Genomic DNA, 15,616 nt, shown 5'->3' with positions numbered 1-15,616 from the left:
ATATGTTTATCGTATCTGTTTCTACAAATTATTTTTTCAGGATATAGACCGGTTGTAAAAACAGCAATAATTGGGCCTTTTAGAGTTTGTATGTCAAATTATATATTTTGGGCTGGTAGTTGAAATTGCCACATCAGAAAATTATTTTTGCATAAAAATAGGATAATATAATTAGCACGATTCTCTCGAGAGAAAATAAAATAAAATAAAATTAGGACGTTCCCTCTTTACAAAAATATACCAAACATCAAATAATTAGATAGAAATGGACGGTGACTGGAGTTGCATCTATTTTATCATATGTTTTAATTTGTTAATTTTCACACCAGGCTTGACTTTCCAGAAAAATGCTAAACCTCCAATGTTCATTGTTCTCACGCTTTTAATTTTAATTTTCTTTTAAAAAAATAGTGTGCAAATAAGAGGTTATAAAAATAAAGATATTATGAACGTTAAAGTTAAAAAGAAAATTGTCGCTGCTGTCTCATATTTTTGAAGTATAAAAAAATCAGTTATCCATCAAATTCTTATGCAATTAGTTCCACATTCACCAAATTAGTGGCGAGTACAATTAAAAATTAATGAACATATATTTAAGTTGTTTTAATGTTGAATTGTATTTTTAATTTTTAATATTTAATTATTATACTGTAATTTAACTTTTTATTGGTACGTAATTGTAGTTTGCTGAGATAATAGGCTGAAATCTGTTGAAAGCTGAAATTGTAAATCATGATTAATTATAATTTATTACTAAATTATAAATTTCAAACTTTTACTCATATTTATAATTCAAGTATTTCTATTTTACACTAGTGAAAAAGCTACTAGTTTTTATTTTCAACCACGTTAAGCACATTTTCAATGTAAAAACAAGGAAAATTGTAGTAGTAGTAGTGATGTCGTTGTTCTCGCTATCATTGTCCTTACATTTTAGTGTCTTTTCCAACTATATATTTACAAAATAGATAACCTCACTACTAGAAGTCTAGAAGCTTACATATTAAAAAAGACAACAAAAAAAGAAAAAAAAAAGCGAAAGAAACAAAGTAAACGACAAACATAAAATAAAATATTATGGTCTAATACAAAATTAAACAAGTAAAAATGAAAAAAAATGATTCAAACCTCGCAACCATCTCTTAAAATTATACGTTATTGAGAAATAAACACAAATACTCCAAATGAAAAAAAAAGCATTTTAGTGTATATTAAACCAGAAATTAGCCTATAATTTTGGATACAATTTAGAAGGTGATAAGCAGCTCATTGAGATCGATATAACTGCTGAGGCGCTTTTTACATGACGCCCGCTTATATTTCCCAACCGCAAATCGTATTTTTCTATTCCTTTTCTTTTCCAATTTCAGTTTGCAGTAAAGCATTTGTGCAGAGGCTGACGAGCTGCAACAATGTTACGGACGTTCTCCGTAACGAGGCCGGATGGCTAACTTCTCGGAGAGATAAGGTGATCGAACCTTCGACGTGCTCGAAGGAAAGGCCACGATTTGCGGTTCCACGGACGTTCTCCGTTGGGCAGCAAATATGGAACGATAATATTCTTATTGCTCAAGACAAGTTTAGGGACGATATGTAATTCATTGAATTATATATTGAACGATAACAAGCTCTGCTATTTATAATACTAGAATACTACTACCTAACTTATTGAACAAGAAAACAAAGATATGGAAAAGATATGGTGAAATAAAAGATAACTAAATAGAATAATATCTTAAGGATATTCCCTAATAATATGTAGAGGATGATCGTATCAACTCCCCCACGGTTGAAATCCACCTTGTCCTCAAGGTGGGAACCACGAACCACTGACGAGAGTTGAAAGCAAAAGCTTTAGCTAGGCGTCTCCTCCCGGATCAAACACATATCGAACAGCTGAATGTCTCCCTTTTTCACCCTTGTCAAAAATCAACAAAGGAGACCCAATGTTGTCGGCAGAATTCCATGCCAAAATGAAAATCTTGTTCACGCCTCTCAGAATGCCCAAACATGGCGTGTCATTGCGCGGAGGGATCAACCTCGCATCGGTGTCGAGCGATGTTGATCGAGGATTCAGACATGTAGCATCCATAACATGCAAATCCCCATAGATAAAGGCAATCTCCTTCAAATGTATTGGAAAGGACGGTGCAACTTTATTTCCAACTAATGCACATAGATAAGCACCACCATTTTCACTAAAACAACTCTCAACAACATCGGGAGATGTCATTCGGGCAGCGTCGAGAGATGCGACGACCTTCTTCACTTCCTCCAAGGAATCAACCTCCTCGTCGCCATCTAACAATGTTTCTTCCTCTCCGCTGATATAGGGGCTGCACGGCGGAGAGATCATAGCTGGTGGAGGTAGTACATCTATCAATCCACTCTCCTCTCCGCTGTCGTCGTCGGGGCTGCAAGGAGGGTCAATTTCATCAAAAGATGGAACTTGTTGGACGTTCTTGAACTTGTTCGGCGCCTTGAGCTTGTCTCTCGGCCTCAAGGATCTCTTCGACACAATCAATTCTTCACTTCGGTCATTCACGCATTGCGTCGTGCTGCTCGGCTGCGTCGTGCTGCTCGGCTCCGGAAGCGCTGCGTCGAGCTGCTCGGCTGTTGTCACCTTCAGCTCGGCATGATGCTCGGCTGTTGTCGCCTCCAGCTCGGCATGCTGCTCGGTTGTTGTCGCCTCCAGCTCGGCACGCTCCAGCTCGGCATGCTCCAGCTCGGCATGATCCAGCTCGGCATGCTCCAGCTCGGCATGCGGCTCCGCTGTTGCGTCAAGTGTCGGGGGTCTCGTATCAACCCCCCCTCCGTTAAAAATCGCCTTGTCCACAAGGCGAACCTCCGGGAACTGCCTACCAATCGCCTCAACCGGCTCCCACGTTGGCGTGAACGCATCATCTTCCCACTGCACCAGGCATTGCTTCTCTGGTCGGCCCTCGCGCCAACTAACGCGTTCTTCCAGCAACGCTACTGGCCGTGCCACCGGCCTATTCCCAACGAACTCCGGAGGGAGTTTCACCCCGTCTACATCACCTTCCCTAGATCCCCAATTCTCACTAGGCAAGCCACGATCCATGAGTTTCTTTGCTACTGCCTCTAATATGGAGTTCTCTGAATCACAAAGCTCTGCATCTAATATGGGGTCCTCTGAATCACACAGCTCCCCGTCGCCGTCTCGTGTTGGCGAATGCGTGTGAGTAATGACCTCTCCATAGTCGAAGGGTTGATAGTGTTCGGGCAGAGGATAACGAGTTTGGTGGAGGTGGTACGGCCGGCGCCTATCCGGCTGATATGGAGGCGGCGGTGGGTACCTATCCGACTGGTGGTGTTGTGGCCGCCGGTACGTAGGCTGGGTGTAACGTCGATGCTGCTTGTCCCAATCAGCGCCACCACGCTCAGGAAGACCGTACGGTGGTTCCGGATCAGGCCGTTGTGGCGGTCGAAGCTTCCCTAGTCGCCGGTCGTTCGTGTTCATACGCGACTCCAATATGTCCACCCGTCGATCCATACTGTCGAGGCGTGCATTTAATTTGGTAAACCCTAATGTGATTGGGTCGACCGAAGCCTTCCCTGATTGGTCGGGACGACGCGGCTGGCCTATATGCAGCGCCGGCGTCGCTTCCCTCGTCGGCCGTTCCGACGTAGATGGGCCATGGTATGTTGACGGCATGAGTGGTAGTGCTGTGGCTGAATTTATTTATTTATTTTTTTTTTTTTTTTTTTTTGGGAAATATAGATGAACGAAGATGGAGGATGAGTACGGGATGAAAGCACCAGTTGTTACGGACGTTCTCCGTAACGAGGCCGGATGGCTAACTTCTCGGAGAGATAAGGTGATCGAACCTTCGACGTGCTCGAAGGAAAGGCCACGATTTGCGGTTCCACGGACGTTCTCCGTTGGGCAGCAAATATGGAACGATAATATTCTTATTGCTCAAGACAAGTTTAGGGACGATATGTAATTCATTGAATTATATATTGAACGATAACAAGCTCTGCTATTTATAATACTAGAATACTACTACCTAACTTATTGAACAAGAAAACAAAGATATGGAAAAGATATGGTGAAATAAAAGATAACTAAATAGAATAATATCTTAAGGATATTCCCTAATAATATGTAGAGGATGATCGTATCAAACAACCATGGGGATTGTGAGGCAGGAGGCGGAGGTCGAGGAATTCCGACGGATGCTATCGTGCGCCGCGGTGAGCCGGCGGAAGGCCGGCGACGGCTACGATGGAGCTACGGTGACCTCGTTTCCAGGCGACGCCATGGACAGGATGGTATGCGTCACCAGCGGCGTATCCTATCTCGGTATCGCTATCGTGAACCGCCTCCTACTCAACGGCTACTCTGTTCGAATCATCGTCGATAATGAAGGTCGCTTGCTGTTTCTTAATCTTCAATCTCTGCGTGGAATTACCAATTTTCGAGTAATTTCGTTTTTTTATAAATCGAATTCATCAATTTTTGCTCAAATATCAAATAACGAATTCATCAAAATCTCGATTGAGATTGTTACAAACATTTTTGGATTATTGATTTGGTTTGAATTTTGTTTTATTTTAATCGTTGAATTTATTTTTTTGTCGATTTGTTTAATAGTAAATCCGTTAGTCCGAGAAGGCATGGGCGGGAGAAGCTCAGGCTTATTTATTTAGAATGCCATTCCAATTTCCAACAAAAAAAGAATGAATGATGTTCACACATTTTGCATCTATTGTTTGGTGTGATCAGTAAGACAAGTGTCCTCAATAGGGGTGGCTGGGTCGTGGCTCCCTATAGTGGAGGACAACAAGAGCCGCGGCGGGGGCGCCTATGGGCGCGCCGAGCAGACGGCCTGGCCGAGGCTCTTGGGCTCGAGCCGCGGCGCCCTATTGTGGCAGCCGAGAGCCGCGGCTTTGCCAAAGTTTCGAATTTTTTTTAATTTCATATTTCTTATAAATATATCCATTTATCTCAATTTTTTTACCCCATTCCAATCTCCACTCTTTTTAATTTATCTCAATTCTACTTTCAAAAAATGAATACCGACGATGAGTATCAACAAATGATCGATGGGGCGTTCGACGAACTGGTTGAAGAGGTGCAACGTGAAGCTGACGAGGAAGCATCACACATGACACTGTAAGCTGATTTGGTTGAAGAGCTCTGGGCACGTAGGGGAGGGGGCACAGCGTGATATGCGTTCGCGGTGTTGTTTGTGTGATGTCGATAATTTTTGTTGTATAATTTTCCCCTTTTTATAATACAACGAAGATTTGGTTTTAATTTTTTTTATTAAATTATGCAATTTTTTTAAAAATTATTATAGTCCGATAATTTTTATTATAGTTAAATTAAAATATACCAAGAATGAAAAAAAAAAATTTGTGGTTTGGGTTTGTCCACTACGGTGGACAACTTTTTTTGGGGTCCTGGACAAGTTTTCTTGGCCTTGGCCAAGTCCACCCTATTGTGGACACCATAACTAACAGCTTTAAAACCGGAAATACAGAGGATGTTGAGAAGCTGAGAGAAATGGAAACATCCGGTGAAATGAGGCTGAACAACAGTGTAGTTGAAGTTGTGATGGCCAGACTCAGTGAGGTTGAAAGCCTAACCGAGGCGTTTGATGGCTGTCGTGGCGTCTTCCACACCGCTGCATTTGTCGATCCGGCTGGGCTGTCCGGCTACTCTGTGAGTATTGAATGTTTGCATCTTTCCCGTTCTTGTAAAGAATTGGTTTCTCATTAATGAAGGATGGGTAGTTTTAAGTATGCTTGATCTCGTTAACCTAGTGTTTGAACATGATTGGATATAATATTAGTTTTGATGTTAAATTGCTAAAATTAGGCAATCATTGATTACAATCTGTTTGATCATTAGATCCACTGAGTTGTGGGTGATGATGAGCTAACTAAATTGTGTTGTGTAGAAAGCCATGGCTGAGATTGAAGTGAATATGAGCAAGAACGTGGTGAGGGCGTGTGGGCTTTCGCCTTCTGTTAGACACTGCGTGCTCACCTCGTCTCTCGTGGCCTGCATTTGGCGCGACAGCTCGGCTCCGCGTGTCATTGACCACAAGTGCTGGAGTGACGAGGCTATATGCGTAAACAAAAAGGTATATGTAGTTCACCAGTAATCACGGTCTAGAATCGATCCTAACCTTTTGTTTCTCCCTCTAATCGACAGCTCTGGTACGCGCTTGGGAAGCTGAGGGCAGAGAAAGCCGCGTGGGAGATTGCCAAAGCCAAAGCCAGTGGCGTGAAGCTGGCCACCATCTGCCCCGGGCTCATCACTGGCTTGGATTTCTACAGGAGAAATCCAACACCTACTGTTGCATACCTTAAAGGAGTCGAGGAAATGTATGCACATGGCCTGCTGGCAACAGTGAGCATCGACACGCTAGCTAAGGCGCATGTGCGCGTGTTTGAGGAGATGACGAAGGAAGCCTCCGGTAGCAGGTACATTTGCTTCGACAATGTGATGGAAAGAGGAGACGAGGTCGAGAGGCTGGCTGCTCAGACGGGCTTAAGTGTGGCCTCGTTAACAGGGGGCGCCTCGTCTAGCAGCCGGCCTCGGTATGAGCTGTCGAACGCAAAGCTTAGCCGGCTCATGTTGAGACCGTGCCGTTGCGAGATAGGATTATAAATCAAATTTTGCTCTATCATTTGAAGACCATCAAGTGAGAATGGGTCTTCCATGGTTGAGAACTTGTGATTTTGAAAATATAATTGTAGTTCTTGACCTTAACTTTGAAGCTCGTTTCGTATAAAGGGCCCATTTTAAGTAGCCCATTATAAAACTGCCCACCAAATTAAACAAGTACTCCTTTGTAAATTTTCCTCCTTTCATTTTGAATAAATAATAACTAAATAAATAAATAAACCGCTAAAATCGAAACCAGCCGTAAGATGACGTGTGCGGCACGCACCACACCATTCGTCGAGACGGATGTGTGCTGCTCGACAACGTGCCTAAAACTTGACATGAAGATACATGTTGTGTCGGAGGCTCTGCAACATTGTGTTACACGCTATGCGTCATTTTTACACAATGTTGAACACAGTGGCGAAGCCACATTGGGACCAGGGGGCCTATGGTTCCCCATCAATTTGGGTTTTAACTATATATATTATACGTAAACTAGAGGTTAAATATGAAGTCTATAGCGTAGGTGGCTTGGAATTGTGTCTCCTCTCCATCAGGTCTTGAGATTGAATCCCATATGTGACATTTTTGGTTCTCTTTGACGCCACTAATTATATTAATTTTCATTCTTACACAATTAATTATTGTATTTTATATTTGTTATAAATTATACTCCCTCATTTTCATTCTTACACAATTAATTATGTTAATTTTCATTTTTAGCACTTGTAATTGTTTCCTTCCATCATTATATTCATAATAAAAAAAAACTAAAAATAATTATTGTATTCTATATTTGTTATAAATTATATTCCCTCCGTCTCAACTAAGTTGAGTCACATTCTTTTTTGGGATGTTTCAACTAAGTTGAGTCATTTCCTCTTTTTCGACAAAAAACAAAATATTTAATCACTCTTACTTTATTCCATCACCTACTTTGCTCTCTCTTTATCTTTCTTATTTTATTTATCTCTCCTACTGTTCAATACAATTTATTAATTTTCGTGCCCAAAAGTTATGCCTCAACTTAGTGACATTTAAATATTTTAAAAAAATCATTTACATCCATTACACTTAACAGAAAATAATGATTATTTTGAGTTTACCACGCACGAATATCGAAAAAATCAAATGACAGTAATCTGGGCCCCCATCATAAAACTTCTGGCTTCGCCATTGGTTGAACGTGCTCTTACGGACGGACACGCAATGCTCGCACAAGCACACACGCAACACACATTGCAGTATGCACAAGCTGGAATAGGTGAGGTATGTTTGTTTTTTTATATATATTTATCTTCAATATGCCTTTTATTTAAATCATAGTAGTAATTTGAACAAGCAATATAATATGTTGTGAGTAGAGTTAATTTCGTTGACTGTGAAGCTAGAAATAGAAATTGAGAGTGTTTATTTGAAAAACATAAAGAAGAGAAAAGAGTATTCGAAGAGAAAAAAACACATTTGTTTCCCTCTTTTTCTGATTCTATTTTTCGATAACCTTTATTGAGCATTAAAGTGGATATATTAAAATTGTATAAGCAATTACGCATTAAAAGTTTTAGGAATTGTCAACACTGAATAGTGTTAATACTTTGAGAATGCTTTATTTAATTTTAACGCAGGTACTCGAATTTAGAGCTTGTTGTAGCAATTTTATCTATCTATCTATCTAACTTCTTGCTTATTTCCTTACACTTAAATAGCTGTTTCTAACATATTCATTAATAATAAGCAGTATTATTATTTACTAAGTTTGAACGGCTCTTGGAAATCTACTTTCATATAGTATCTAAAGTTTTAGCACTTTTAAAGTTGATATTAGCGTTTGATTGAAAGAAATTATCCTTCTAATCCATTTTCGCTTTTACTCACTTCTAATTAAATTTCATGAAATCTATTGAATACATGGTCAACTCAGTGTAATGAAAACTCATTAACTATATTTAAATACTAAAAAATGTTTGAAATTCTAAAAATTATAATTACAGTCATTCAATTTGCCCCTGAACTGATAACAAATTTCTCTTAGGTCCTAAATTAACAGTTCATTTGTGGAATTGGATTAACTTACCAAATTATGAACACTGATGAATTTAGGTGAATAATTGAATAAAACTGATACTACATTTCGAATAGAATTTTATTTCTAAAGTCAATTTCTTGCATATTTTCCGATTTTTCTCTATATAGGAACATGTAATTAGTATACTATTTCAATTAAACATTTCCACACATACCATAACGATGGATTTCACCTTGCATGAAGAGTGAAACTGCAATTTTTTGTTTTAAGTGAAAAATATATGTTTTGTAATGACAAAAAGAGAGCAATAATTTGTAGTCCCAAAAAATCAAAATATATATGTTTTGGCAAAGACAAAATAAGAATCAGTTTGAAAAGCTTTTTGTATTACATTGACAGAAGAAACTTACTGACATTCCAATGGAAGACAATTTTTGTTTCTACCTCTGTGTCTCTTTGTATCGTTTCTCATATTCCTCAAAATCTTCTTCTTTCATTTTTCAGGCAAAATATAACTACCCTACTATTGTTAATCACCCCTACACCATATATTTTTTAGAATATTTTTCACGCTTTACTAATTTGTTATAATTTTAATGTGATATACTATTCACATTAGATCATCATAGAATTATATACATGTATAGCCATAGGTTTTTTTCTTTTTTGGGGTTATTTTGATGATTTTATGTTACAAATACGCTTTAAAAGGTAGAAGTTACATGGTTGAAATTAAAGGCAAAACTCACATTATTATAAATATAATTATAGAGTATTTTTTTTAACAAATTATGATTATAAAACTCACTTCTTGGCTTTTCTAGCTAAGCAGATTGTAGACTTGTAGGTTGGGGTTATTATGATGATTTTAGGTTAATTTATTTCCTTAATATAGAATGAAATAATGGATTACATATAGTACTTTGTTGTGATTGTTCATTTCATAATAAGAAATCCTCCTCTTTTCCCCAAAAAGTATTTTATGAGACGTCAATATATTGTTCTAAGGTAATTAGTGGAGATATTAATTAGTGGAATACGGAATACCAACTTTCCTAAACATTATTTAACATATCTATTTATACCTATATAGGTGATTATTTCCATTAGTCTGAGATATTACTGACAACAAAATATTATGCACTTCATTTTGTTTTTCCCTACCTAATATTGATAAACATGTAAAATCAGAAAAGTACGCAAGTTTAAAAAGGAAAAGATGAACTAATTAATTGGTATATTAGCATTTGGACATTTATATGTACCAAAACGTTTTTGTCATTGGTAACTATCAAATCATTCTTAAATATTGATCGGAGAGTTTTTTCAAAATAAATTACACAGATTTAGTTTTTTCAAGTGTTTTAATCATTTCAATTTTAGGTGTTTCTTATAAGCTCATCTTTCTCTGTGGATTACTGGCATGCATAAAAAAAATTGTACTCCTAGTTCATAGAAAATCGGTGGATTATTATTTTATCTATTTATATTTAATTGAGATGTATATTATACGTCAAATGCTTATTAATATCGCTACATAAGTATGATAGTAATAATTAATGCAAAATTAGGCACACATCATTTTTCAAAAAAAGGAAACAAAATATAATTGCATGGGAAAGCACCATATTTGGCACGTTAACGCAATTAATATATTTAGACTCACATCTTCTTCATACGCATTTAGACTTTAGAGAGAGAAATCCGAGCTCGATTGTTCATCCAATTTCAAAATTCTTCAAATTAGGATCAATTGAGAAGTAGACAAATGGACGACCACCGCAATCCATCGCCGCCCCACCGCCGCGCCGGAGCGGAGGAGGACGGCGGCGGAGGGCGGGTGACGTGCACGGGGAAGTCGTGTGCGGCGCGGGCGATCGGCGACTGCGTGGCGCTGTGCTGCTGCCCGTGCGCGGTGGTGAACTGCTTCGTGCTGGCGTTCGTGAAGCTGCCGTGGGCGGTGGCGCGGCGGCGCCTGCGGAGGAGCCGGCGGCGGGTGGAGGTGGAGAGGAAGTGCGACGAAGGGATGCTTGAAATCGAGGCCGCCGGAGAGTGTGTAAGCGCGGAGGAGTTGTGGATTGAGCTGGCGGAGATTGGCCACTTGGGTTTTGGGAGGATTTCTTCTGCTGGAATTAATTACTACAAAAAGGGCAATTGAGGTAATTATGTGTTGTCTTTAGCTTAATTATCACCAAATATGGAATCTAATTTGATTCACTATTAATATAATTATGTGTGGGTTTGATTATTAAAAAATAAGAAAATTAATCCAATTCCTTAGCTACATAAGTTATCACAATTCTAACTTTTATTCTCTTTAATTTGTCCGTAAAAATGATAAGTGTTTTTAAGAACTTCACTCTTTGCCAATTAAACGGGACCAAAACATATGTAGATGAAATATTCTTTGTGATTGTCTATTTTGCCCCTTCATTTCACAAGCTATGCTTTTTTTATTTTTTTTAATATTGATAAATAGACAGAAATCTAACGATTGCGTCACAGTGAATTCGAGCATTGCCAAGTCTATCACGAGACCAACAGACACACACAAGCGCCTTTCTTGTAAGCTATGTCAAGTGTTTATGCATAATTTTAACAAGTTATGATTGTGTTTAAATTTATTCAATGATGTCATTACGGTAAACTGTCGCACTTCTTTTTTATTATTAATTTGTATATGAATGTTCTTATTATAAGCTAAATTTTATGTGCCTTGAACTCTTTGTATTTTGTTAATCAATAAAATGCATAATTTTTGCAGGTATTTATTAGTATTTGCATGTTATAGTTAGTGCCATTTGTGGTCATCTTGGAATTGAATTCATACTCAAATCGATTTAATGTTTGTAGGTGAGTCGGTCACAGTCTCAGGTGCAACTTTTAGAATTCGATATAAATTCAATTAAATGAAGAATAATGTGTTATGAACGGCTCAGTTATTAAGTAGGCGGTGAGAAAGAGTTAGTTTTGTTTTTGTTGGATGAATTTAATCTATTTTTATTCAAACACGTTATATTAACTGGTACAAAGGAATGGGCCCATGTCTAATATATAACTGGGCTTTCACAGCCCCTTAATACTCCTATTTTTTTTATTGTTTTTCATTTTTATTTCTTTCTATTTTTTGTTTCTGATTTTTGGTGAAGTAGTCAAACTCAAGAAAATATTAAGCTGCATTTCGTTTTGGGAGAGACTGAGTAGCATTTGATTGTTTAGTTTATATTTTGATTGATTAATTGTGGTATATAAAAATTTTTAAATTAAAATGTCAAAAATTATAAAATACTCAGAGTTATTTTTTGGAAACATGTAAAACTATAGTAGAACTTATAAAGTTGTGGATAAATAGAATCAATAATAATTTTTGTGAGTGCCGCCTTGAAAAAAGTTGTGATGGTATTTTTCGGAAGTTCATACATAATCGATTGAAAAAATAATTATAAAATAATCAATCAGTGCATGCCGAATTATAATTACATTTGAATTATACTACAAACTAAATATTTAATTCATTAGTATTAGTTTATTAATCGTATCTTGTTCCAAAACACTCATTTAATAGAATTTGCATGCACACACACACACACATCTATATATACATGACACAAATACATCTAAAATAAATGAATTTAGCAAGATTGATGCACATGCAGTTCCAAAAGTTCAACAAAGAGACCCAAAAATAAGGTTACTAGCTCTCAATAAATAAGATGAAAATCATCAAAACTCTGAAGAAACATAAAAACAATCAACACATTCTGAATACACACACAAAATCAACAAAAAAATGAAATGCAAAATCATCACAGTCCATAGATTCATGACAAGATTAATATATTGTTTCTAAATAAGGTCAGTTGTTGAGTACTATAAACATAAACTGTTTTCCCCCACCAAAAAATGTTATAGAATCATTCAGAAACATGTCAAAATTCTCATTAAAGCAAATCTGCAAAACTAGGCTACCAATCTCTTCATTCAAGAGGAGCTCTTCTCAGCCATCAACCTTACCTTATCGCTCGCCGCCGCCACCTTCTCGATCAGACATTTCATCTCTTCTCTTAGCCGAGCTTTGTGGTCTGATGAGGCTTTCGAGACACAGCTTTCCAACATCTTAGTCATCGAGTCGACCCTCTTCCTGATCAGTCTAGCATCCAACACGAGACTATCTGTTGGCTCGTCTGCAGGCGCAGTCAATCTCAAAACCTTGGGGCTGCAGGTGAGCTTCTTTCTCTTACGGCTCACTTTCTTGCACCTGTGGTACGTTTTGAAGTGGGAGCCGTGCAGGTAGGTCGAACTTCTGTATGCTGAGGCGAACCTGCAGATGGAATCGAGATGGCCCTCATTTCTCAGGTAGGAACGATCAACAGCCGCAGATTTTAACCTCAGCATCAGTTCATTCACCTCTACTTCAACATCTGATGCCAGAGAAGTCATTATATCTTTCTCAGAGGTCTTCTCATCATCCAGCTCCTCAAGAAATGAAAATGAAGAAGATTCTTTATCTTTTGTGTACTTCCTCATCTCGAACCAGGGCTTATAGCCCATCCCATTCAGATTCGTATAAGGAGGAGACAGATACTTGCTCTTCTTCCTCTCCCTTGCAGTAGAATCTTCAACTTCATTTGGTTGTTTCACTACCAAATTATCATCTTTAAATCCACCACCAATAGCAAGCTTCTGCAATTCCATAAGCTCAGCGGCAGTTCTCAGTCTCTTTCTTCGGTAGACCTTAACATCTTCGGGGGTGTCGGGGGAATAGAAGGGGTTCACTACTCTACTATCTTCCAACCCTTCAATTAAAATGGGCTCACTATACACAGCAAGCCGCCTACCACCACATTCTGCATACGAATACGCAGATATCCAGCTCCTCAAGACTGTAAGATCAAGCACACTGTCAAAGGAGGCAGTCCTCGCGAATCCCACCAGTTTTGCACGTATATCAGCAGGCTCGTATTCTGGGATAGGAAGACGGTCAATGTCCACCTCTGGCACAAGCACCCCCGCCTTGACACCAACATTCATCGCCATAGGCCTAGCAAGATCACCCCTTATCTCCAACGATATGCACCTGCACAAGATCTTTAACTCCATAAGCCTCCCTATCTCATCGAACGCCCTATGAACCGCCTGCTCAAAGCTCCTCGAAGGCCTCTCACTCCACATCCTGTCAAGATTCTCGACTAAAGGTACTAGCTGCAGGGGCAAGCACCACGAGCAAGAACCATCACCAAAAAGGCACACGAGCACACAGCCCTCTCGGCTATGCTTCAGAGCGAGCTCCGAGGCATCCCTTGGGTCGTAAACCTGAGCCGGCCACCATGGTTGGCTCTTTATCTTCGCCCACACAAGGTCCCCAGCTCGAAAGCCGTGATCTTGATCCTCCAGCAGCTCACCATTCCACCTTCCATATCCCACCCGTTCCACATTGCCATTACCATTCAAGCTGATCAATCGTCTCTCTGTATTAACTTTAGCTGCTGCTGCTGCTGCGGCAGAGCCACCATGATCTTTCATTGCTACCAATGGCCCAGCCCGGTTGATTTCGGGCTTAGGGCCCGACCCGCCAATTATATTCTGAGAATCTTTGCTACTCATAATTAATGTATAAACACTATTATAACAAAGGTAAGCCCCCTACGTTTCCTGCAACGAAATTATAGCAATATTAATAGCTGTCAAAAAAATTAATTGAAGTATAATAAGGGAACTCATTAAAGGTGTAATCAGTAAAGTATCAACTAAAATAATCGGCTAATTAATGAAAAACCAACCGCAATTTATCGATAAAACAACTGATAAACAAAAACATTGCAAAATCGCAGGCTACATTTACGAATTTAACGACCAAAAAATCATCTAGAAAAAGTAAACACCAAATGCAAATAACGTATCAACTAAAATAATCGGCTAATTAAAGAAAAACTAACCGCAAAATATAGAAAAACCAACTGCTAAACCAAACATTGGAAAATCGCAAGCAATATTACTAATTCACCGACTAAAAAATCATCAAAATAAAATTAAACACCAAATGCAAATAATCACATACTCCTATATATAAACAACAGTGATCAGTTACGTAGAATAGAAAAATACTAACAATTAAAAGTTCCCTATAAGCAAGAACGCGGCGACACGGTTAGAAAAATCACAAGAAAATTTTGACGGAAACAAAGCAAACATCAAATCCATGGTTTTCCGTACACCTTTGCGCTGCATAAACTGTGAATCAAACACCATCTTTATCCCAAAAAACGAAGTAAAAACGTTAGAAACAAACAGAATCAGTAGAAGAAGCAGAGGAGCTCACCAAACAACAATGCACACGCCGATTTTCTTCGGGAAGCTCGAAATCCTTGAAAATTCACCAGCAAAGGCGAAAAAAGGACAGAAATTTGGTCTCTCTACGCGACGAGAGCTAGGGTTTCTGGGAAGTGAATCAGTGGTTTGTAGAGAAGAATTCTTTTTTAAGCAGAAAACTGAAAATAGAAGAAATTTAAGAGAAATATTATGAGAGGGAAGTAAATGAATTAAGCTTTTTATAGACTCTTTCCCATGGAAATGATGTGTTTCGAATCGCCGATGCTGAGCTGCATAATTAGCCACCCATTTCAATCGCGAGAGTGGGGAGATTGGATTCTACTCCCTTTAATGGGAGAGATACTGCTGATGTGGAAGCTGGAAGAAGCGCGTGCTATTACGTCGACTTTGTTGAGAGTGGGTTAGATGAATGGCGTTTAAGAGATGTAACTGACAGCTGCCGGTTTGGCGTTTTCGTGTGTTGAGTTTTCGTTATGCAGGTGACCGGACGTTCCGACGTGGCAGGTTTCCGGGTGAAATTGGATTTATTTTTTACTACCTTTGTCGCCTGACCCTATACAGGTTTAAAAAATGTAATACAAAGTGAGTTGAAAAAATGGGACAAACTTTAGGGC

General features: G+C 38.6%; 3 protein-coding genes across 3 annotated transcripts; 2 read left to right on the top strand and 1 right to left on the bottom strand.

The window, feature by feature from the left end:
- The first annotated feature begins 4,152 nt into the window (after positions 1-4,152).
- LOC121770926 (cinnamoyl-CoA reductase-like SNL6) lies at positions 4,153-6,805 on the top strand. Its single transcript, XM_042167699.1, has 4 exons — positions 4,153-4,393; positions 5,511-5,692; positions 5,931-6,116; positions 6,188-6,805. Exons 1-4 carry the CDS (start codon positions 4,156-4,158, stop codon positions 6,644-6,646), a joined length of 1,065 nt encoding a protein of 354 aa, XP_042023633.1. The 5' UTR covers positions 4,153-4,155; the 3' UTR covers positions 6,647-6,805.
- Positions 6,806-10,440: 3,635 nt separating this feature from the next.
- Positions 10,441-10,830, top strand: LOC121771940. Its single transcript, XM_042168842.1, has one exon. It carries the CDS (start codon positions 10,441-10,443, stop codon positions 10,828-10,830), a length of 390 nt encoding a protein of 129 aa, XP_042024776.1.
- Positions 10,831-12,463: 1,633 nt separating this feature from the next.
- On the bottom strand, positions 12,464-15,230 carry LOC121770665. Its single transcript, XM_042167430.1, has 2 exons — positions 14,992-15,230; positions 12,464-14,324 (listed from the first exon to the last, which is right to left on the bottom strand). The coding sequence occupies exon 2, from the start codon at positions 14,274-14,276 to the stop codon at positions 12,654-12,656; it is 1,623 nt and encodes a 540-aa protein (XP_042023364.1). The 5' UTR covers positions 14,277-14,324; positions 14,992-15,230; the 3' UTR covers positions 12,464-12,653.
- Positions 15,231-15,616: the final 386 nt, after the last annotated feature.

This window comes from Salvia splendens, chromosome 16 (assembly GCF_004379255.2).
Source record: "Salvia splendens isolate huo1 chromosome 16, SspV2, whole genome shotgun sequence".
Lineage (NCBI taxonomy): Eukaryota > Viridiplantae > Streptophyta > Magnoliopsida > Lamiales > Lamiaceae > Salvia > Salvia splendens.
Note: the sequence above shows the minus strand (reverse complement) of the source record. Positions and strands in the feature narration are given on the sequence as shown.